Raw genomic sequence first — 22,424 nt, 5'->3', positions numbered from 1 at the left:
GCACACACACACGCACACATGCACGCACACACTCACGCACGCATGCACACATACATACTCCTCCTCTGAGGAATTTGTTGTGTGTGTATTAGACAGCATGACGATTCCTGGAGGGAGAGAGTATGTGAAATGACTGTGCTAGTGTAAAAAGAAGTCCCTGATACACATAATGTCGCCCCAGGCACTAAAATGTCATCCTGAGGCTGACGGCCAACCTTGAGAAATGCAAAGCTGAGTTTGCATTGCACCTGGTTAGTTGTATTTCTTAGGTAGTTCTTTGTCAAAATGCATGTGGTTTGATTTTTATCACGATTCTGCCTTATAAACATACCATAAAAATGCATCAGAGATCTAATTTCACTTGCAGGCCTTTTCTTATCATCATATATAAGATAAGCCTTTTAAAGAACGTGAGGTTATTAGGCTCTGTGGGCGGTCTGAATTCATAGCTCTGTGGAGCTGGTGCCAGGAATGCCGCGGCTGGGACTCCAGCTCAGCTGCTTCCTTGTGCGGGTGAACAAATCAATCAAGAGCCATAGAGTTGAAAGATGACACTCAGATGACACTGCTGGCTGTGAGTGTGGCCTTCAGACTCTCAAGCCAAGCCCTCCATCCCCTGCCACCTCACTATATAGGTAATTGTAATAGACAGGCCTCCACAGCCAGGTGTGTGTCACTGTGGATATTTTTACATCCCTATTTAATGATTGTTTCACTGTGATTTCTTCACGTGGCATTTATAAGAATTGTGTGTGTTTGTGTGTGTGTGTGTGTGTGTGTGTGTGTGTGTGTGTGTGTGTGTGTGTGTGTTAGTGTCTGTTTTGTTTCTGTTTCAAGACGGTGGCCTCACTATTGCCCAGGCTGGCCATGACCTGCTGTGTTGAAGGAGTCTCCCACCTCAACCTCAGAAGTGCCTGGAACTACATGCATATACCAATGCACTCAGCTTTACCCTCTGTACTTCTGCGGGGGGGGGGGGGGGGGGGGGGGGGGGGGAAGGAAAGGAAAGAAGCCTCAGTAGCTGTCCTTTTTAAATTTACTTCTTTTCAACCTATACAACAAAAAGCAAAAGTATGCCTTTCAGTGGCTGGCAGCTGTGCGTCCTCCCAGTTCTTCCCACTGACACACCTGCTCTTTGTGCCAGGTTCCTTCAGAGCACCTGGCACACGGGGATGGCAGTGGCTGGCAGCAGCATTAGTTGCCTGTGTGGAGATGGCTGTTTTCCTCCAGACTCATCTAGGGCTTCGGTACCAAGATGTGTTGCCAATTCATATCTGATAAAAGTGAGGGAGGGGGGGAGGGAGGGAGGGAGGGAGAAACGTTGGTGCTATCAGAGAGTAAAGAAACATGACAGCTTTGAAAAAAATCATTCTAACTTGGTCTTACTTTTCATTTGTGTTTTAGTCATTTTTAATTAGTTACACTATAAAAGTGATATATTCCTATATTTTATAAAATTTACCAAATGACAATAATATAGGATAAAAAATACGTCTTGTACACTTGTAATCCTGTTGGTGTTAAGCTTTCCGTGTCCATCTAAGTGTTCTCTGCCTGTGAGCAGGCATGGCTTCATTCGTGTTGGTTGATCTTAGTGAAATTAGGATGCTACTTAATGTTCTTTTTCAGGCAATTTTAGACTATTATCTTGTGAGGTTTGTTGATGTTATTTCTAGTAAATGCTCAGTTTTGTTTTCCTTTTTAAAATTTAAAAAACAGTACTTAAAATTGAAAAGTACCATTCACCTGCTCTAAGTAGCTCAGCATTGACACTGCAGATGTGTTTTTGCATACACAGAAATGCTCAATTATTTCTGAAAAAAGAGCAAATTTTTGTGATGCTTTGAGTATGGTAAAAGCTCATTAAACAATAATCACTAGCCTCGCTCTTCCAAAATAATTCTAAAATATACATTGTAGCTCATCTTCATGGAAAAAGAATGTGCTTTAATTATTTTCAGTGTTTTCCTGGCATGCAGAGTCAGTAAGAACAAGCTGGTGTGATTAAGAACAGCAAGTTCCTAAGCCAGTAAACAGTCTGTACATCATATGTAGATATTATATATGTTACATATAATAACATATAAAATATTCAGTATCATCTGATTTTATGTATAGCGCAAAGTAAGAACAGAGAACCCTAATGCATCAGATAATTCTATGATAGTTATTCTTACACACACACACACACACACACACACACACACACACACAGACACACACACACACAGAGTTTTAGTTTAATGCTACTGATGCCTGTCACCCTCTCATAAAGACTTTAGGTACTTAAAAAACAGGATGCCTTCAGTTTTCATTTGTATCTCTTAGTCTTAGAGAACCTTACAATTGTGCTGTATTACATTATTTTCTAATATCACTTTATATAGGAAAAAAATTGGGTCCTGCGCTGAGGTGAATCTGAATTATTCTTAACCATAAGAATAATATGATTTTATTTTTATGTCAGATACCCAACAAAGATACTTTTGCAGTGGTAATTGATATGGTATCCAAATATATAGAATTCAGGAACACTAAATTATTGAAAGTACAGTTATAAGCTGAGCGCAGTGGCACACACCTGTAATCCCAGCACTCAGGAAGGCAAAGGCGAGCCGATCAGTGTGAATTTAAGGCCAGCCTGGTCTACAAAGTGAGTCCAGGACAGCCAGTGCTACATAGAGAAACCTTGTCTTGAAAAACCTAAAAAGAGAGAGAAAGTGAGAAAAGAAAATATAGTTATAATTATTGTCTCCTTCCTGTTGCTAAAGAATAATATTTTTTTTACTTTAGTAATTCTGAGAGAGGAAATGTAGTGATGTGTCGCTATAGAATTTGCTTTAAAGTTTCAGAAATGTTTTATCTCTTATCTAGAAAGAACTGTCTTATTATATAATAGGCAATTCATAAACTTGAGCTATTTTTGCTTATAGTTTAAAAAATATCTAGTTATTGAATTCCATGAAGAACTGAATGCATCCCAGACTGAGGTTTTTCTTAATGTCACCATGACTTGTTACAGTAACTTAACAACTACTGTAACGAAAATGTGTGGACACCATGTTGGAAAACATGCGCTCGTCTGTAAATAGCACCTCTCCTAGAGTGACTGCATGGAACATGGATGATGTGACGGGAGAGCCAGGGCAGACCTGTGCCCCTCAGACTCCACCCTCCCCGCACTACACAGCGGATGCAACCCCACAGCCTCAGAGATGGAGGCACGTGGGCAAAGGCGGCCAGGAGCTCTTGCTGTCTCTAATACCAGAGCTGGGTCTGCACCTCGGCCCCCACCGTTGTGGCAGCACGTTTGCCTCCCCTCTTCTCTCTCTGTGAGCATTCCAGAATCCTCTGGCCGCCACAGGATGAGGCCCGTGTGCTGCAGCCTGTCTTCAGATTGTCTAGCCCAGGAGCTCAGGAATAAAGAGTCTATGAGACAGTCCCTCCCTAGTCTGACCCCAAAATTAGGTTAGAAAACACTCCCTGATGTCTGCCTAATTCCATTAATTTTTTTTAAAGGGAAAGCAGGCTATCTAGATGAGACCTGATAATCTGTGACCATATGGGGAGGGAGGAGGTCCCCTTCTGTCACAGATCTAGGGGAGGGGAATAGGATGAAAGAGGGAGGGAGGGAGGAATGGAAAGATACAAGTGAGGGGAAAGCAATCAGGATATAATCTGACTAAATTATTTTTTTAATTAAATTAAATTTTTTAAAAGGTATGTGAATTGTTTTCCCATTTAGCAACTCACTCGTAAATTGAGCCTGAACTCTCACATTCCATTTCATTGTGCTGACCTTCCATTAGAAGTCAGGTTATAGAAGAACATAGATTCCTAGTGATAATTCTGTGCTTTTTCTAAGGACACACAAAACTGTATTTTAGGACATTTATCACAGTTCTTCTCAGAGTATATCATGGGCTGTGGACTGTTTTCTGCATGTGTAAAACCCATTGATTGCTGTGAGGTGAGGAGTCTAGAGTAAGGCATGTGGCCCAGGGCTGTCTGGCAGGAGAGCACAGTGCTGATCTCTCCCAGGATAATCTGAATATCAGTAACATTTCTCTGAAAACCTGTTAGAGATCTACAGTATGAGAGATGTGCTTGCAAGAACTCCGCACCAGTCATCCTGTCAGAAATGTCCCTCAGATAGTGGTGGGAACGATGGTAATCAGCCTCACTGGCTCTGATGTGAGAAGCTGCATGACCTTTCCTGGAAGGCCACTGACACCCTAACCCTGCTGCCCTCCGCCATGGCAGGGCCCCATCTTCCGCACTGTTGGCATGTCCGGCTGATGATGCATCGTTTTAGGGATGTGCCTAGTCAGGGGTCGGGTTGCTTTATTGTTATTGTTTTCCCTTCTAACTCACAAGCCACCAGACCTGGCCTCATCACTTTTAGTGCCTGTCACCTACTGCATGGTTCCTGTTCTTCAGGAATCAGTGCTGGTCTTAGGAAAAACCATGAGAAAGTAACTATGCACTAGTGTTGTAGTCATTACTTAGCAGTCACGGTCATGTGATCATTGGTAGTATTAATTTTAACAATTTTGTTTGGTTGGTTTCCTTTTTTGTTTGGAGGAGGAGGAGTTTTGGGAAACTTAAAAGAGAATAGACCTTTTCTTATTTAAGGATATCTTTTTATTATTCAGATAAATCATGGAATAAAATGTCTTTCTCAACATACTAGAGCAGATTTGCTCTAATCACTCTTTGACTTGACCATTTGGCACTGAGGAGCTGTCTTGGTTTACTCAGTTGTTTCCCTGTTACGTTAGGTCTACGCAGCCTGCACCTACTTGCTACTGTATCTCACAGCAGAGGATTTCCTTATAGTCCGTGTGACTTGATTTGGGGAGAATTATCCCTTGATGACGGGAGATTAGGAAATGAGGAAGTAGAAGGCTCAAATAACCCTACAGTTTTTAGGAACTGTAAAAAAAAAAAAATGGGGGTCGGAGGGCAGCTGGGCAAGATGGCTCAGCTGGTAAAGGCAACTGCTACCAAGCCTGGTCACCTGAGCTCAATCCCTGGGATCCACATAGTCAAAGGAGGGGACTGATACCTGCAGCGTGTCCCTCGACCTCCACACTCTCTCTGTGATACATATGCCTCCTCACAAGTGCATGCACATTTGCACACACAGTTATTAATTGGTACACTTTTTAATGGACACTTTGTACCTTCTGGCTCACCTACAAGCTGTTTCTGCTCTTTCCAAGCCAGGCCACGTGGGCCACAGGAAGTCAGCGCACACCATTAGCTTGCAGTGTGGTGCCAGTTGCACGAACAGTGGAGTCTGTAACTGTCTCAGCAGTCTCCAAACCTAGAGTCAAGCACGTGTCCTTTCTGCCACTTCTGTTCTGTGATTAGTCAGTGTCTTTAATTACCGGCACGTTTAGTGTCAGGCTGTGGTTACCTGCCTCCATGTCCGTGAGGCCTGCTGTCTTGTCAGCTGTTTGTTGCATTTGGTTCCCTAACACTTAGTCAAAGCAAACAGCACCCACATTTCTCAAGCTGCTGCTCCGGTCCTCCAAGCATCCCTGACCTGAATCCCTCAAGTCTTCATTCTGGCTTTCTCTATATTTCTGTAATTTCACCCTTCCTGCAGCTGTTTTGAGAGCTCGGTGTTTCCTCTTGTGGAAAACTCTTCTTCAAGCTTTGCGTATTTTCTGTTCCTCAGCCCCCCCACACCCCCCTGCACTCCCCCCCACACACACACTCCCCTACCCCCCCCCACCCCCGGGATCCCAGCCTCACTGCTCAGCAGCTTTGCCACCTTCCTTATTTGTTTAACATTTGTAAGAATGCCTGTTGTTGTTGGTTTTCCCAGACACTGTGCTAGAATGGAATCTGGTCGGTAGTGGCCAATAAATCAGAAATCGTCCCTGCGTCATTGCCTAAAGAATGAAAGCGACATTAGTCATAAAGTCAAAACTTAAACATAATAAAGGATAGTGACAGGAAAGTGCGGGGTCATCTGTGAAAACTACAAGTTCTGAGTGAGAGAGTGCCTTTGAGACATTAGAGCCAGCCTGTGAAGAGCCAGCCAACATGGCCCAGCGCAGTCAGCGTGGGTGGGAGCATGAGGGAGAGGAGAAAACACTGCCCCCAAATACATAAGCAGGGTCTTGGAAGCCTTCGTCCGGCACATCAGGGAGTCACAGTGTGTGGAGCAGGAGGCGACATGATTGCATGGCTACCTCAGGAGTCACAGTGTGTGGAGCAGGAGGCGACATGATTGCGTGGCTACCTCAGGAGTCACAGTGTGTGGAGCAGGAGGCGACATGATTGCGTGGCTACCTCAGGAGTCACAGTGTGTGGAGCAGGAGGCGACATGATTGCGTGGCTACCTCAGGAGTCACAGTGTGTGGAGCAGGAGGCGACATGATTGCGTGGCTACCTCAGGAGTCACAGTGTGTGGAGCAGGAGGCGACATGATTGCGTGGCTACCTCAGGAGTCACAGTGTGTGGAGCAGGAGGTGACATGATTGCATGGCTACCTCAGGAGTTCCTTTTGCTGGATGTGCAGCTCAGTGGTAAAGCACGTGCTTAGCTTGGAGCCCTGGGCTTGATCCCCAGCAACACTAGAAAAAAGTAAGGAAAGAAAGAAAGAAACGCCATTTGAAGGCAGAGGTGGGAGGGGACTGAGTGATGTAGCATGGACTTAGCCTGTGGCCAGAATGTGTGTGAACGTAGCTGGGAGACAAGTCAGCCGAGGAGACAGGTCCACTGTCTCTGATCTGTTTTACAGCTTTTTGTTCAAGTCCATAGATGGGAGTAGAGTCTTAGAGCCCCGCCTAGTTGTTTGTTTGTTTGTTTAAGAGAGAAGAATAGCAAAGAGGGCATAAGATCCCTACCCACTCCTGGCCTGCTGAGTTCCTTGTCCTTAGGACCATCTGATAGACACAGAGTGAGAGCCCTTCATGTGGCGGCTGGCTTCAGATGTGACTCCCGTGTACCTTTTAGACATTCTAATTTTGAAAAAAAAAAAAAGTGGGGTGATGGCTTGATATGATTGAGAAATCTGTGCCAACCCCAAACAAACCGCAATTAACTTTAAAAAAAAAAAAAAAAAAACTCAGAAGCTTTAAAAAATCCAACATCTTAATACAATCCAAAGTTACAGTAATTTGTCACGTGCTAAAGAATGACACTAAGAAAATGCTGTGTGTCTTCCTTTTTATTCCATAATGAAAATATTTTGGTTCTGTAAGTGCAAAAAATTGTGTGTATATGGTAAAAACACTGAAGTTGATAACACAGTCATCTCAGATCTGAGCTGTGTTCAGGCAGCTTTGCTGGCAAAGTGTGTATGCTGTGGGGTTGACACCAAGGTTGCTTGGTGGAGGTGCATGGTATAGCACAAGCGAGTGCTGACAGAAGTACCTCAGACTCAGTACCCATATAGTGACATGGTTGTGACCTACAGTTTAAACCAATGGGAGCCACACTGGTGGCAGGGTGTGCCAGGTCATACACACCTAGTTTTTACCCAGAATGATTCTACTCCTATATGTTGGCATTTGAGGCTTCAAACACAATTGTACCGAAAATTAACTTTCCTATCAAGTCAGTTTTAGGGAACTTGGTGTAGCCCTCTAGCTGTGCCTGTGTTTTTTGTCACTCTGGGTCTCCATTTCCTCATCTGTAGCAATAAGAATGTGGCGTGCGAGAGCCTCTCTGCTTATGCTGAGCCCCCCTCCTTCCTTTCCTAGTTAATAGGAACCCCAAGAGAGGTTAAGTGGCTTATTAGGGCCACACACTTTAATAACAGAACCAATAATTTAACCATCAAACCCTCATTAGCATCTAAGCTCTAAAAGAAAAGAAAAAAAAAAGTCCACAAAATACAGACAAACTTTGGAAAGGTAAATGTATCAGTGGGCACATAACAGCATGTAAACTAAAGTTATCCTACCTCACCTGTCTGTCTTATCTGATGCCAGTGTGCTACTTACAGCACACGTTGATTGAACATCATATGATTTTACATTCGTTCCTCACGTTTTTAGAGGTATCTATGCCAGTGAGTTATTTGCATGGCCCGTTTCTCCTTTACAAAGCTGTTTGTAAGTTATTTTCTTGTTGGTAACTCCCCATAATCAGTGGTGCCATTTTAAGTCGCTCCTTGTGTCATTCCTTTCATATCCAAGCCTCATTGCATCCTACATTGGAAATCATCCCAAAGATGCTGTGAGGGTTGGGAAAGCAGGCACCTCTAGAGTCTGGTCCTCCCAGTCCTCATCCGCTTTGCTCATCCTCTCTTCATCCCCTCCTCTCCAAATCAAGGGTGTCCGTGAAGAGGAAACGAAGTCACAAAACCACTGAGAGGTGTGTGTGGAAAGGAGGGGAGGAGGGCGTCACGCTCCTTGGCCTTGTTGATGGTGGGGGGCACGTACGGGCTGAGCGCATCCAGCCTTGGGGCTTCTGTTTAAAGATAGCGTGAAACCTCTCACAGAGACAACTCCTTCTTCCCCTCCTACTGCCTCCATGAGTCACTACCCACATGATGTGCCGCGCCCGGGACCGAGGAATGAGTGAGTACAGGTGCTTAGAGTGCAGCGTTGGTCCTAATGAAGTGCGTGTTCTCACAGATAAGTGTGCAAACATTGAAGTGTGGGCTCCCTACTAATTTAAGAGTTACAGGATTTGAACACAGCCCAAGCCACTTTGCTTCGTGAGTTCTGTAAGAACACAATGGGGACACAGCATGGACAATATTTAACCTGGTTTTTTTTTATCTTTTACTAAATGTGTTTTTTACTTACACACACACACACACACACACACACACACACACACACACACAAAATGTACTCTGATTATTATCTCCCTTTCTCTATTAATGTACTGCAGACAACCTTTCTGAGGGTGTCCCAGCACCCGGTTCTCATGAGCAGACTCTATGATTCGCATGACTCCTAAGATTTGCACAGGGCAGCACTGGCTAAAAAGGGAGAGTCAGTTGATTTCTGGCCTCGGCTCCAGAGGACAGGTGCACCCCGAGGAGAATTCAGGTTGTGGGCTGCATGTTTGCTTCTCTCACTAAGTCCAGTCATTTTACCATGTTTTATAAGCATTCAAATTTATTTATTTATTTATCTATTTATTTATTTATTTATTTATTTTTATTTTGGTAAAATGTTGGCTTCCCTTGGGCAAAGAGGTAGAAATAATGCTTAAACCTTGTGAAGAATTTTAAAAAATCAAACCTCCCACTTAGTCTGACTGACGTGTTTGGAGCTTACATGCTCATCAGCGCTGAGGAAGCTTTCTCTCTGAGTCTGGTTCTGATGCTCCTTGTTGCTTGTTCTGCTATTGGCTAAGGACAGGCAAGGGATTCAGCAATCTGAACTAGTCTTAGAGTTTGAAATTGACTGTGGGTATTTATTTTTTTCTCAGTATATTTTAACTGAGTCTTATCAGCTGTAGTGGTTTTAAAAAAAAAACCAGGTGCTTTTAGTTGTTGTGTTGTGGGGTCACTTGCTGCAGCACCCACCTTTTAATAGTTGTGTTGTGGGGTCACTTGCTGCAGCGCCCACCTTTCACCCTGGTCTTGTTATTCTTTAACCCTCATCTTAAACATGTGATGTAAAGCAGCTTGATAGTAAATACATGACCATAGTCAAGAGAAGCAGCTGAACCAAGGCCCTTCCAGTGAGCACAGCGATGCTTGTTCAAAGACACTGGGTGCCGAGGCGCAGTCCTGCGGAGTGTGACTGATGAGGAGTGTAGAGGCAGAGTGAGTGAGTGAGCCGCAGAGCGGAGGGGCTGGGAAAGCAGCAGTTCCCAAACACGATGGAGAGAAAAGCTGGCTCCCTTTTCTTTCATTCTGGTTTTTTACTCTGTTTTCTGAGTGGCTTTAATTTAAATAATTGTGTAGATCTCTTTCATCTGTACATAATTCAACAATTTATTGCCTTAGTTTGGATGTCATGGATCTTTTCTGTAACATCTATTATCTCTAAAAACCACTTTCAGTCTGTTTTATGGCAGCACTGTGTTGATGTATAAAGCGCTGTGTTACATTAAACACCATTTCCTCACTATACTTTGGGTTGGAGCTAATACTCCAAATTCCAGAGAAAGTGTCTAGCATTTGGAATATAAGTTGGTACCTCCGAAAGTATGTCTTCAGTCTTATTCTCAAGAGTGCCACTAATAAAGCAAGATTACTGAACAAATTTGTAACAGATTTACAGTGTTCAGAGTCAGAATCTTGCATTCAGCTCAGTTGAGCCTCACAATAAAATCTGGATGCAATGACAAGAATAAAGAGAAGAGCAGTGATGAGAGAGAGATACGTGTGGAGCTTCAGCAGCCGACCACGGCACTGAGTGACTTACGCCAACAGCCAGCCTCTCCCTTTGATTTCCTTTGGTTTTTTCTTGTTTTTATTGATGATGATAATGATGGTTTTGTTTGTTTGTAGGGTCTGGGGGTTTTGATTTTGGTTTTGGTTTTTTGGTGCCTTGTTTACGAAGGTGTACACCATGTGGTGGGCTAGCTCCTGGCTTTCCATAGGCTAGCTCCTGGCTTTCCATAGGCTAGCTCCTGGCTTTCCATAGGCTAGCTCCTGGCTTTCCATAGGCTAGCTCCTGGCTTTCCATAGGCTAGCTCCTGGCTTTCCATAGGGGTGAGTATGTTACCGGGATAGAGATGCACATTCAGGACGGGCGCAGACATTCGCGTCCTGTCTTCACGCAGAAAGCTGGTGGGCTCTGTGTGGGCGCTGACCACGTGCTCATCTTCCCTGTTTGACTGACTGTTTGGTTTTCTCTCCTCCTTCACAGCAATCTCTCAATAAGGACGGGTCCCCAGATTCCCGACTGGGCTCACAGTCTGTAACGCAGTAAGTAGCTGCTTCTTTTGGATAAGTTGGGATGATAAATAACTTTGTTCTGTTCTTATCCCTTTTTCATAGCACAAATGTGTTAAAGTCCAGAGAAATAATGTTATATAAAATAGCAACACACTAAACAGCAGGAGGCTTGTTTTTATTTTTTATTATTTTGAGTAATGTTTTAAAATAGCATTAACTGGATACAAGTGAATGGTTAAGTAAAACTAAATTATGAGGCTAAATTCCCTGAGGCTTTACAGGGAAAATAGCCAGTTCCCGGGATGCCATCACAGCATGTGTACTCTGTGTCATATGCATGATACGGTACCCATGAGCAGCGCCGGCATCTGTTAGCTCCTCCCATCTCCCACACACATGTGCACACAGACCTTCCCTGCTGGGCTTCCTGCAGACATATTACTTAAAGTTAAGATATGCTGCATGCTTTCACAGCTTGAAAAATAATCACTTTTTTACTTCAGAAATCCTTACTCAGATGACAGGAATTACCAGATAAAACCAGGTGACATGCCACAAGACAGTTACTCCCCAGAGAAGAGCTGTGTAGTTTTAAATAGACTTTAAAAGCCAAGCAGTCGTAATCTGGAAGACACCTTATAATTCTTTCCCCGACCCCTCTGTTTAGCCAGGTGCTTGTGCCATATTGTTAGTTTGAAAGAAAACTGGAACCCAGTATGGTGGCACACACCTTTAATTCCAGCACTCGGGAGGCAGAGGCAGGTGGATTGCTGTGAGTTCAAGGCCAGCCTGGTCTATAAAGCGAGTCCAGGACAGCCAAGGCTACACAGAGAGACCCTGTCTTGTAAAATAAAAAGATAAAAGAAAGAAAGAAAACTCCAGGGCGGTCCCACTGTAGAGCTCAGCGGCTGGGTAGCAGCACAGGAAAAGAGGAAGCCAACTCTGGGTTCGGCACACACAGGAGACCAGCAGCCACATGCTAGGGAGCCAGGAAAGTAAGGCAGCCCAGCGTGTTAGGGAAGCTGCTTCGAAACAGATAACAAGAAGAAAAGCAGAAGTTACCCTTTCCTTCAGAAAGGCGGGCAGCCTTACAGGTCTGCTCGGCTGCGGGAGGGGATTCTGTGAAGGGGAGGGCTTCTTAGTCCACTTGGCTTTCTTTTTTCAATCTTTATTTTAACATGCACTGGTGTTTGGCCCTCAAGTATGTCTGTGTGAGGGTGTCAGATCTTAGGGTTACAGACAGTGGTGAGCTGCCGTGTGGGTGCTGGCAATAGAACCCAGGTCCTGTGGAAGAGCAGCCAGTGCTCTTAACCGCTGAGCCGTCTCGCCAGCCCCTCCACCGCCTCTTTAGCGGGGCTTAAGGCGAGCCCCCCTTCCCACGTGCTGCTCCTTAGCCAGATGGTTCACAGGAACAACTGGAAATGAGGGGTGTGCGCACACAGAGAGTCTGTTCTCTTGATCAGGGGTAGTTTTCTCTCAATACTTATTTATTGCTGTCCTAACAGTATCGCATTGTTTTTTATTTATTTCTGAGAAATGAGTACTAGCAATCAGTGTGAGTGTGTTGTGTTGTGAGCATATTTGCTCAGATCATCACTTTTGATTCTCAAAATGTCTCCGAGAAAGAGACAATCCGATGTTCTTCCTGCCAGTGGAGAAATGAGGTCTAGGAAGGCAGCAGCTTAGAACTGCGGTCTGTTCTTGTGTCCTCCCTCCACCTGGTCCTGGGTACCTACGCACAGGCCTCGCATGCTTTAATTTCTATCTGATGAACATTTTTCAGTTCGTTGAAATTTTACATAATACTACAGTTAATAATAAAATTACTGGGAGCTGGGCGTGGTGACACACACCTTTAATCCCAGCAGAGGCAGGCAGATCACTGTGAGTTCAAGATCAGCCTGGTCTACAAAGCGAGTCCAGGACATCCAAGGCTAACATGGAGAAACCCCGTCTTGAAAAACCAAAAAATAAAAATAAAAAATAAAAAATCACTGATGCCTAAGAGCTTTTCTTTTTAAATTTAGAACTGCTTACTAAGCAGAAATGAAAGGGCACATTCCATATTCTCCAGAGTGAATAGCTTTTCGGGTGAAGCCCAGGCCCACATGCACCCTCCAGCTAAAGTGTAGCGGATGCTAGACACGGCAGCACGTGCCTGGAACTCCAGTGCTGGTGAGGTGCCGAGGGACCAGCCTTGGAGCTTGCAGGCCAGCCAGTCCAGCCTAATTGTGAGCACCAGGTAAAGGACAGTCTGTCTCCAGTAAGATGGACAGTGTTCCCGAGGATGACACCTGTCCTCGTCAGGGTGACTACTGCTGTGATGAAACACCACGACCAGAAGCAAGCTGGGGGGGAGGGTTCATGCGGCTCACAATCCACATCACAGTTCACCATTGGAGGAAGTCAGGGCAGGAACTCAAACAGGGCAGGGACCTAGAGGCAGGAGCTGATGCAGAGGCCACGGAGGGTGCTGCTTACTGGCTTGTTGAGCCTGCCTTCTTATAGAACCCAAGACCACCAGCCCAGGGATGGCCCCTCCCCCATCAATCACTAGTTGAGAGGATTCCCTACAGGCTTGACCACACTTCCATCTTACTGAAGCATTTTCTTAACTGAGGCTCCCTCCTCCCAAATCACTCTAGCTTATGTCTAGTTGGCATAAAGCTATGCAGCATACTGCCTTTGGGTTTCACACACACCCATAAGTGCACACATACCAACACACACACCTATAAGTGCACATACACCAACACACACACACACATAAGTGCACACACACCAACATACACACCTATACAAGTAAACATTCACACATATACATGCATATGTTTACATAGGTCTGGTTTTGTGTATACTTTTTTTTAAGATTTATTTATTATGTATACAGTGCTCTGCCTGCATGTACACCTGTATGCCAGAAGAAGGCACCAAATCTCATTATAGATGGCTGTGAGCCACCATGTGGTTGCTGGGAATTGAACTCAGGACCTTTGGAAGAGCAGCTGGTGCTCTTAACCTCTGAGCTATCTCTCCAGCTGCCCAAATTTCAGATCTTAAGAAAGGTAGACTCCGTGAGCCATTAGCACATTTAAGGAATTTCTCTTTCTTTTTACAGTAGCTCCCTTCTGTTTCTCCTTTCTTAGCTGCTGTCCCTCGATAACCGTGGCCTCGCTTCCTTCTCCACTTTCCAGTTTCACAACTTGTTTATTCATTACCTATTAATAGATCCTTGAGTTGTCTAGTTTGGAGCCACTACAAATATCAGTATTTGTGTACAAGTCATTGTATAGATATCTGTATTCACGTCTCTTAGGTAAACAACTAGCCCTAGGGTAGCTAGGACAGCTTTCCATACCTTTTCCCATATGATCCCACATTTATCATCTTACCTGTATGCAAGAGAGCTGTGCTTCTTCACCAGTACTTGACATAGTTAGACTGTAATGTCAGCCATTAGAATTCAAGGTGTGTCTCATGTGTTTGGAATTTGTATGTCCATGTGTGTGTGTGTGTGTGTGTGTGTGTGTGTGTGTGTGTGTATACACGCGTGCACGCCTACCTATGTGTATTTATGATTTCTTTGGTGAAATAAATATTTGTTTAAAGAATGTTTATCTGTCTGTTACTTTTTTCTGCAATTATTCCCTTATTTGGGCCTGCATGCCATGGATATGTGGCACTCAGAGGATGACTTGAAAGAGGCAGTTTTCTCTCCTTCTGCCCTGTGGATTATGGGACTAAAACCCAGGTTGTCACCTGCTGGGCTGTCTCTCCAGACCTGTTATTACTAAGCTTCAAGAGGTCATTATGTCTTCAAACATGGCCTCTCTTCCTGACTGTCACGTGGCTGCCTTCTCACTATGGCTTCACATGACGCTGTCTGCACACACACGGAGAGAGTATGTGCGTGTGCTCACAGGCAAGCACATTACAGTGTCTCTTCCTCTGAAGACACTGGAATTGTCCTGCTGGATTAAAATGTCTTCTCTTCTTCACCCTCCCTGAGGGCCCCATCTCCAGATACAGTCACGTGAGAGCTGCAGCAGCACTTACGCACGTGTGCCTCTGTGTGCACATGGCTTATGTACGTGTGCCTCTGTGTGCACATGGCTTATATATGTGTGCCTCTGTGTGCACATGGCTTATGTATCTGTGCCTCTGTGTGCACATGGCTTATATATGTGTGCCTCTGTGCACATGGCTTATGCACGTGTGTCTCTGTGTGCACATGGCTTATGCACGTGTGCCTCTGTGCACATGGCTTATGCACGTGTGCCTCTGTGCACATGGCTTATGCACGTGTGCCTCTGTGCACATGGCTTATGTACGTGTGCCTCTGTGCACATGGCTTATGCACGTGTGTCTCTGTGTGCACATGGCTTACGCACCTCTGTGTGCACATGGCTTACGCACATGTGCCTCTGTGCACATGGCTTACGTACGTGTGCCTCTGTGCACATGGCTTACGTACGTGTACCTCTGTGCACATGGCTTATATATGTGTGCCTCTGTGCACATGGCTTATGTACATGCGTCTCTGTGCACATGGCTTATGTACGTGTGCCTCTGTGCACATGGCTTATGTATGTGTGTCTCTGTGCACATGGCTTATGTACGCGTGTCTCTCTGCACAGGGTCTTTGTCGTTGCTGCTCACTACCTGATTTTTAAATTCCTGTGTGTTTTTAAAGCTCTGTCTAGGATGTTCACAGCTTTCCTGCATGCTCTAGGGAGAACACTAGGCTCCTGGTCCCTCAGTCTCTCTCTTTTCATGTCTATTCTTTTTCCTAACGTAATTTGTACTACAGTAAACAATGGGGTATGTTTTGCTAATACCATGGAGTTTTTCGTTGCTGTCTGCAGTGTGGTTGTTAAAATTCACTTAGGAATGTCTTCCACTTGTCATTAAGAAATATCCTGTAGGGCTGGAGAGATGGCTCAGTGGTCTGCTCTTCTAGAGGTCCTAAGTTGGATTCCCAGCAACCACATGGTGGCTTACAACCATCTATAATCTGATCTAATGCCCTCTTCCGGCATGCAGGTGTACATGCAAATAGAGCACTCATATACAATAAATAAATAAAATCTAAACAAAAAAGTTTGCTTTACCATCTATGTTGATAAAATGTATTCATTTCCCTAGGCATCTGTTTTTTTCAGAAGCAGACAGATTTTGTTTCGTTCTTGTCCCTTCATCATGGCTGAGACGGAGCAACTGTCTCTCTCTCCCCTTTGGATAGTAGCTGTGCCCTTGTAGCCCTTGTAGCTCTGCCCCACGGTTCCCTCACATCCTCCCACTTGTCACCCTTCCCCCCACTGTCGCTTCCCAGATCCAGCCTTACCTAACCCACTGCAGCAGGTGTCTTACTGGCCTCTCCTTGATAATCTTCCTGTAGCTCTGAGAAGGGCAAAGAGCAGAGCTGGGAGGACCGCGGACACACAGCAGGTGTGCAGCCGAAGAAGAGTGAGCCACCCATGCGAAGAGTCACCCTGATAGAGGTAAGAGAAAAGCAGCAGGAAACTAGAAGTGAGAGAAAATCAATCAGGAGAGTGTTAGTTCATTGCCAGGACAAGGCTTGAGGCTTCCTGGTCAGCAATGACAGACGCCAGAGAGAGCACAGCCCGCATAAACACTGACAAGAGGCTGTTAGTGGCCTTGGAGGAAGTGTTGATGGAGAACCCTAGATGCGTAGATCAGCCTGCCTTCAGCCTGGAAGGAAAAGACCACCAGAGTAGTCTCTCCCTCCAAAATTCTGGCCTGTAAACAGAGAAACAGACTGTGCAGTACCAAGTAGAAAGCTCGTGTATAGCGATCTCTGTACAGAGGGAATGACGAGAGTGTCTGTGAGCCGAGAGGGGAGAGCCACTTGAAAGCCCTTCCGGTGTGAGAGGAGGCTTGGGTCCTGAGGAAGCAAGCCTGATTCATGATTTAGCCTTGACAGGTAGACCACATTTACCTCTAAGATGGGCCCTTGGGGACATGATAGGGGTGGGTGGGCCTAAGAAATGGAGGGAAGCCTGTCAGGACACTTTATCGTCTCGTAGGCAGAAGTTTGTTGGAAAAAAAAAGTTCAGTGTTGCAGTTCTAACCACGCCCACACACTGACATTAGTTGAGTTCTAGAATTAGACTCAGTTTCCAGAACTTTTTTAATTTAAAAAAACTAAAGCTGGACATGGTGGTGCACGCCTTTAATCCCAGCATTCTGGAGGCAGAGGCAGGCAGATCACTGTGAGTTTGAGGCCAGCCTGGTCTACAAAGCAAGTCCAGGACAGCCAAGGCTACACAGGGAAACCCTGTCTCAAAAAGCCAAAAAAAAAAAAAAAAAAAAAAAAAAAAAAAAAGAAAAGAAAAGAACTAAATAAATCTACTTATAAATAAAATTCAGATGAGTAACTAAATATCCTAGGATGGTTTTTATATAATCGTGATGTTGGATTTAGAAAACATTTCTGGTTTTTTCTGGGGTTTTGTTTGGTTGTTTTTGTTGTAGTAGTGGTTTGGTTTTTTTAGGGGAAGGGAAGTTCCTGTTTCCTAGACTGTCCTCAGACTCTTGGCCTCAAGCATTCATCCTTAGCTTCTAAGAACCTGAAACTATAGCCGCATGCCACTATGTCCAGCAAGGACAGATGTTTGGATTTATATAATGGAAATTTTTAAATTATGCATGTCACAAATGAAAAACTGGTGCCTGGGAAGATGGCTCAGCAGTTAAGAGTACTTGCTGCTTTTGCAGAGGACTCAGGTCCAGCTCCCAGCAGGCACACAGCAACTTGCAACTGTCTATAGCTCCAGTTCCAGGACCCAATACCCTGTTCTCTCCTCCTATGGTAGACATCCATACAGGCAAAACACTCATACCCATAAAATAAAAGTAAATTTGTTTTTAAAGAAAGAATATGTGGGCTGATAAAGTTTTTAAATAATAGCTGGGCTGGAGAAGAATTTTACCTAAAGGATTGGTACCTGTAGCATATAGAAAGCTCCAAGAAATCATCAAAACAAGAAACAAATCACTAAGAAAACTGAAGAAGATAAGGAGATGTTATTAAAAGAATAAATATTTGGCAGTAAACATGAAAAATGTTTCCTTTAGCAGTCATCAAATTTGTGAAATGAAAAGTAAAACAGCACAGTTAGATATTAATTTTATCAAAAAATGACAGTAAGGTTTGTTTTTTGTTTTTTTGTTTGGTTTGGTTTGGTTTGGTTTGGTTTTTCGAGATAGGGTCTCTCTGTGTGTGCCTTGGCTGTCCTGGACTCCCTTTGTAGACCAGGCTGGCCTCGAATTCACAATCATCCACCTGCCTCTGCCTCTTGAGTGCTGGGATTAAAGGCATGCGGCACCATGCCCAGTGACAGTAAGTTTCAAAATTTAGGAAATAAGTTTTATAACAATACAAGGGAGCAGGCTAAGCTCTTAAGCATATGCATGTCCCTGTGTGCAATCCATTCATTCTTCATGGATGCCAGCATGGTAGTAAGTTTGTTTTTATTTCCATAAAAGGGGACATGTGAGGGCCGTGGTTTTCAAAATTCTTCATAGACAGATGTGATGGGGTTTGTCTGTCGTCCCAGTTCCTAGTGCTCTAAGGTGGAAAATGACAGGATCCCAAGAAGTCAAAGCTATTCTGGCAAATTAGTGAAACCCAGCCTCAAAAATAAACATGCCCTTTGACCTGACAGTAGGATAATATTTGAAGACAAGGGAGAGATCCAGTTAAAATGCCTTCAAATACATGTTTAGAAAATTTTTCTAATTCAGTCTGTATGAGCAAAGCATTGGTTAAAATAACTCCGCCTCGATCTGTTGATTTGCCTCTTAGAGAGGAGGCTGATGGCTAAACCTGGGACAGGGACAGAGAGAGACCGTTACACAGTCAAAGTTGTTTCGGTGGATTCTGCTCCTCTAGGGAGAATTTATTAAATGGGAAGCGCTTCTGTGATAGATTTCAGGTACTCATTATTCATCTGAGAAAAGTGTTCTTATGTGAGTGGAAAGATGTAATTGATAAGTCTGGAAGGCAGGAATAAATACTCGGCACATACGTACCTTTGAAAGTGTGCATCTACAGATGTTGGAAAGATGTGATGGCAAATCTGGAAGACAAATAGAATAGTCAGCATACGTGTGTGCCCTTGACCAGTGTGCATCAGCAGGTGTGAGTCCACTCTGTGTGTGTTCATTGAGCAGTGTGCATCAGCAGGTGTGAGTCTACTGTGTAATCCTTGAGCAGTGTGTATCAACAGGTGTCAGTCTACTGTCTATGCATGTGCATTGAGCAGTGTGCATCAACAGGTGTGAGTCCACTGTGTGTGTACATTGAGCATCAGCAGGTGTGAGTCTACTGTCTGTGTCTGTACCACTGAGAAGTGTGCATCACCAGGTGTGAGTTCATTGTTGTGTGCATTGAGGAGTGTGCATCAGCAGGTGTGAGTTCGGCATCTAAGTGTTAAGGCTGTGGTTATTGTTTTTCATTTTTATCAATGTATTTCCCTTTTTTTTCTACTCAGTGTTTTCACACTACTTTAATGTTCCTTTCTAAATGAACATAATTTCAGAGGTGTCTAACATGATCTATTCTTTCCACACAAGAACCCAAGGCCCAGGGTCTCAAAACACAGAGTCCCGTAAGCGGGTTGTGTTTCTGCCTCTCAGTTGAGGGCTCTGCCTGGATTGCAAGGTCTTGAGTGCTTACAAGGTCTGGGCATGCTGGCATCTTCTGCTCCCCAGCACCAAGCCTGGAGCTCAGCACAGAGGCGCACCTGGGAGTAAGGACGAGGTTCCGTTTCTTCTGACATAAAGCCCAGCTTTCTACTGAATCTCACTGTTTATACAAACAGCAGCCTGGTTTCATATTCATTTTCATAACCTTGCTATATAGATTCTCCTTTCTCTTTGTGTGTTAAGGGGCTTTTGAAGCTTTCTGTTTCTGTCCTGTGCTAGCTATGGGCCTACTCTGTGTGAAGACGCCTCAGAATTGTGTTCCTGGGTGGATGGGACCTCATCCCTGGGCTGTGTCCTGGCTTTGTAGGCCCTGCTCTGTACCAAGTGTACCACTGTCTGAGTAGCCCGTGGTGCATGCATGACTTCCCCTTCTGCCTCCCTCACCCTGCTCACAGACGGTTACCCCTTCCTCTTGACAGTCGGCACAGTTCCTTGAAGGCCTCTGCTGCTGCTGGAGCTTTTGCTAAGCTTCCTTGGGGTGGCCTCGCGGGTTTCTCCTGCCTTCTCTGTTTACTTTTCATACCTGCCGCCTTCCGCTTGCCCTACATCTATCTTCTGCACCTGCAGAGCCCTCTCGCTGACTTCCAGCTGTGTGTCTCCTTTTGCCACCCTCCCTTTTCTGTCCCTCTTCCTTCTTTTTGCACTGTTTTCAGCACGAATCCCTCCCTCCCTCTTGTCTGTTGTGTTCTCTTGTTCCTGTAAGACCTGTGTTCGCCTCTCTATACTTTGCAGGTTTTCAGGTCTCTATGTGAGTTGTACCCTGCAATTACTTGAACCTTTACTACACTCTTCCCCACTCTCATCAGTCCCTAATTGGAGGACAGTGTCACATTCACTCCCTGTATACATGTAATAACAGAAATGACTTTCCAGACTCTTCCTATTGCTGTTGTATCTGTCCCACTTTACACTTCAGCAGCTGCTTTCATGAGCTTCACCTGGACCTGATTCTGAGCTTATACTTCTCTAGGTAACAGGAATTTATCTGTGTAATTACACTTAACAAATTTAAAATCAAGAACAGAAATAGACAACAGCATTTTTACAAACCTTGAGTATAAATTTTTCTCACATGGAAAAAAAAACCAATGTAACATGTTCTTAAGATAAGGCCTGTTTTGTTTTGGGTGTTTGTTTGTTTGTGTTGTTGTTGTTGTTTGTGTTGTTGTTGTTGTTGTTGTTGTTGTTGTTTGAGACAGGATATCTCTGTGTAGCCTTGGCTGTCCTGGACTCACTTTGTAGACCAGGCTGGGCTCGAACTCACATCCATCTGCCTGCTTCTGCCTCCCGAGTGCGGGCATTAAAGGCGTGTGCCACCACCAGGTGATAAGGCCTGTTTTGAAAAACACAAGTGTTTGCCTTCCTCTTGAGTCACTGGGGAGTGACTAGCCTGTGCCCTTGCCTGCCACGTGTGTCAGCTTTTCTCACAGGTGGCCTATGAGGTAACCTAGCCTAGTGCCACTGTTCCAAAGGCAGCTTGTTTCTGAGGACAGGCCAGTGTTGTGGCCTCTGACTGGAGCAGAGGTCAGGGATGTTTAAGCCCAGATGATCAGCTGGGCTACATGAATGGTGACACTGAGCAGGCCAGCACAAACCCCACTGTGGCCTCTAAGAAGGCAACACCTGCATGCTGGCCCTTGAGATTTAGAAATAATTTGATTTGTTGTATCCCAAAATTGTGTCTGCTATCACTGTCACAGTCAATCAGAAACACAGTACACCTTCTCTCATATAGTGTAAAAATATAGTAATTAGCCCAGGTTTGAAATTAGACACAGACAGTGGAGTAAACGAGAGAGCCTGCATGGAAATGGCCGCCTGTCTCCGTGTACTTGTGGGACTGGGACGAAGCAGAGAACCCTGCCCTTGCCAGCCACCTCCTTTAATATCCGCCTCATCTTGGAGCTGTTGCATCTACTCTTGAGAAATTTTTGTGCTCGTGTTAGCTTGTCGATGCAGGAACAGTCAGTGCGGTTGCTAATGATACGCAGAGATGTGGGCAGTATGCTTGGAGGGCAAAGCATAACACAGCTAAGCTAGCATAGCTCTTCTGTTACTGTGTGTGGTGTGTGGATGGCTGTGCAGGCGGCACCCGGAAAACACTGTTCACTAGCTTTGTGTGCTTCTCTCCCTAGTAAAAAGTTGGAAACGAATGAAGAAGCAACCAGATGAATAGAAATGTAAAGCTAAGCCAAGTGGATTTCTCTTCGGATTTTGGATGAAAAGAAGCATCTGCTGTTTATTGACCTTAGAAAATTCTGAAGTGAGGTTGGCTGTAAAAAAAAAATAAAAATTCACTGTGGCCTCTGGGTTTAATTGTTGTAAACCATTGTGAGTGTTAGTGGTCAGAGCATTGGACTTGTGCTATTAGTAGATACATCAAAATTTACTGCTGCTGCTGCTGGAAAACCAACAAAGAGGAGCCCAGAACCACTGCTCAGCAGACGTGAATAAAAGTGTACACATTAAGCCGGGCGTGGTGGCGCACGCCTTTAATCCCAGCACTCGGGAGGCAGAGGCAGGTGGATCGCTGTGAGTTCGAGGCCAGCCTGGTCTACAAAATGAGTCCAGGATGGCCAAGGCTACGCAGAGAGACCCTGTCTCGAAAAACAAAAAAAAAAAAAAAAAAAAAAAAAGTGTACACATTATTGACCTGCCCGCTAAGTCACCATCCAGTGTCGCCATGTCTGTCATGTGGCCGTAGGTGTGACGTGGCCATAGGTGTGATGTGCTGCTCAGAGTGCAGTGTGTCTGCTTTTGAAGTTAACTGTAAAAACCAAGCAGCCTCCCAACATTGCGCATTCGACCAGCCCCAGTAACCAGGCTTTACAAGACGCATCTGCTGTGAAGAACTAGGTGTTCACAT

At 44.7% G+C, this 22,424-nt stretch overlaps 1 protein-coding gene across 1 annotated transcript in view; it reads left to right on the top strand.

The window, feature by feature from the left end:
- Ahi1 (Abelson helper integration site 1) overlaps nucleotides 1-21,849 on the top strand; it is a 127,523-nt gene extending 105,674 nt beyond the window's left edge. Inside the window, exons 21-23 of the mRNA XM_051164304.1 lie at nucleotides 10,800-10,858; nucleotides 16,227-16,329; nucleotides 21,694-21,849. Of these exons, the coding sequence (XP_051020261.1) occupies nucleotides 10,800-10,858; nucleotides 16,227-16,329; nucleotides 21,694-21,696 (165 nt within the window). The 3' untranslated portion in view covers nucleotides 21,697-21,849. The remainder of the gene's footprint in view (nucleotides 1-10,799; nucleotides 10,859-16,226; nucleotides 16,330-21,693) is intronic.
- The last annotated feature ends 575 nt before the right edge of the window (nucleotides 21,850-22,424 follow it).

This window comes from Acomys russatus, chromosome 21 (genome assembly GCF_903995435.1).
Source record: "Acomys russatus chromosome 21, mAcoRus1.1, whole genome shotgun sequence".
Lineage (NCBI taxonomy): Eukaryota > Metazoa > Chordata > Mammalia > Rodentia > Muridae > Acomys > Acomys russatus.
The sequence above is the reverse complement of the archived record's forward strand: the minus strand, read 5'-3'. Positions and strand labels throughout refer to the sequence as shown.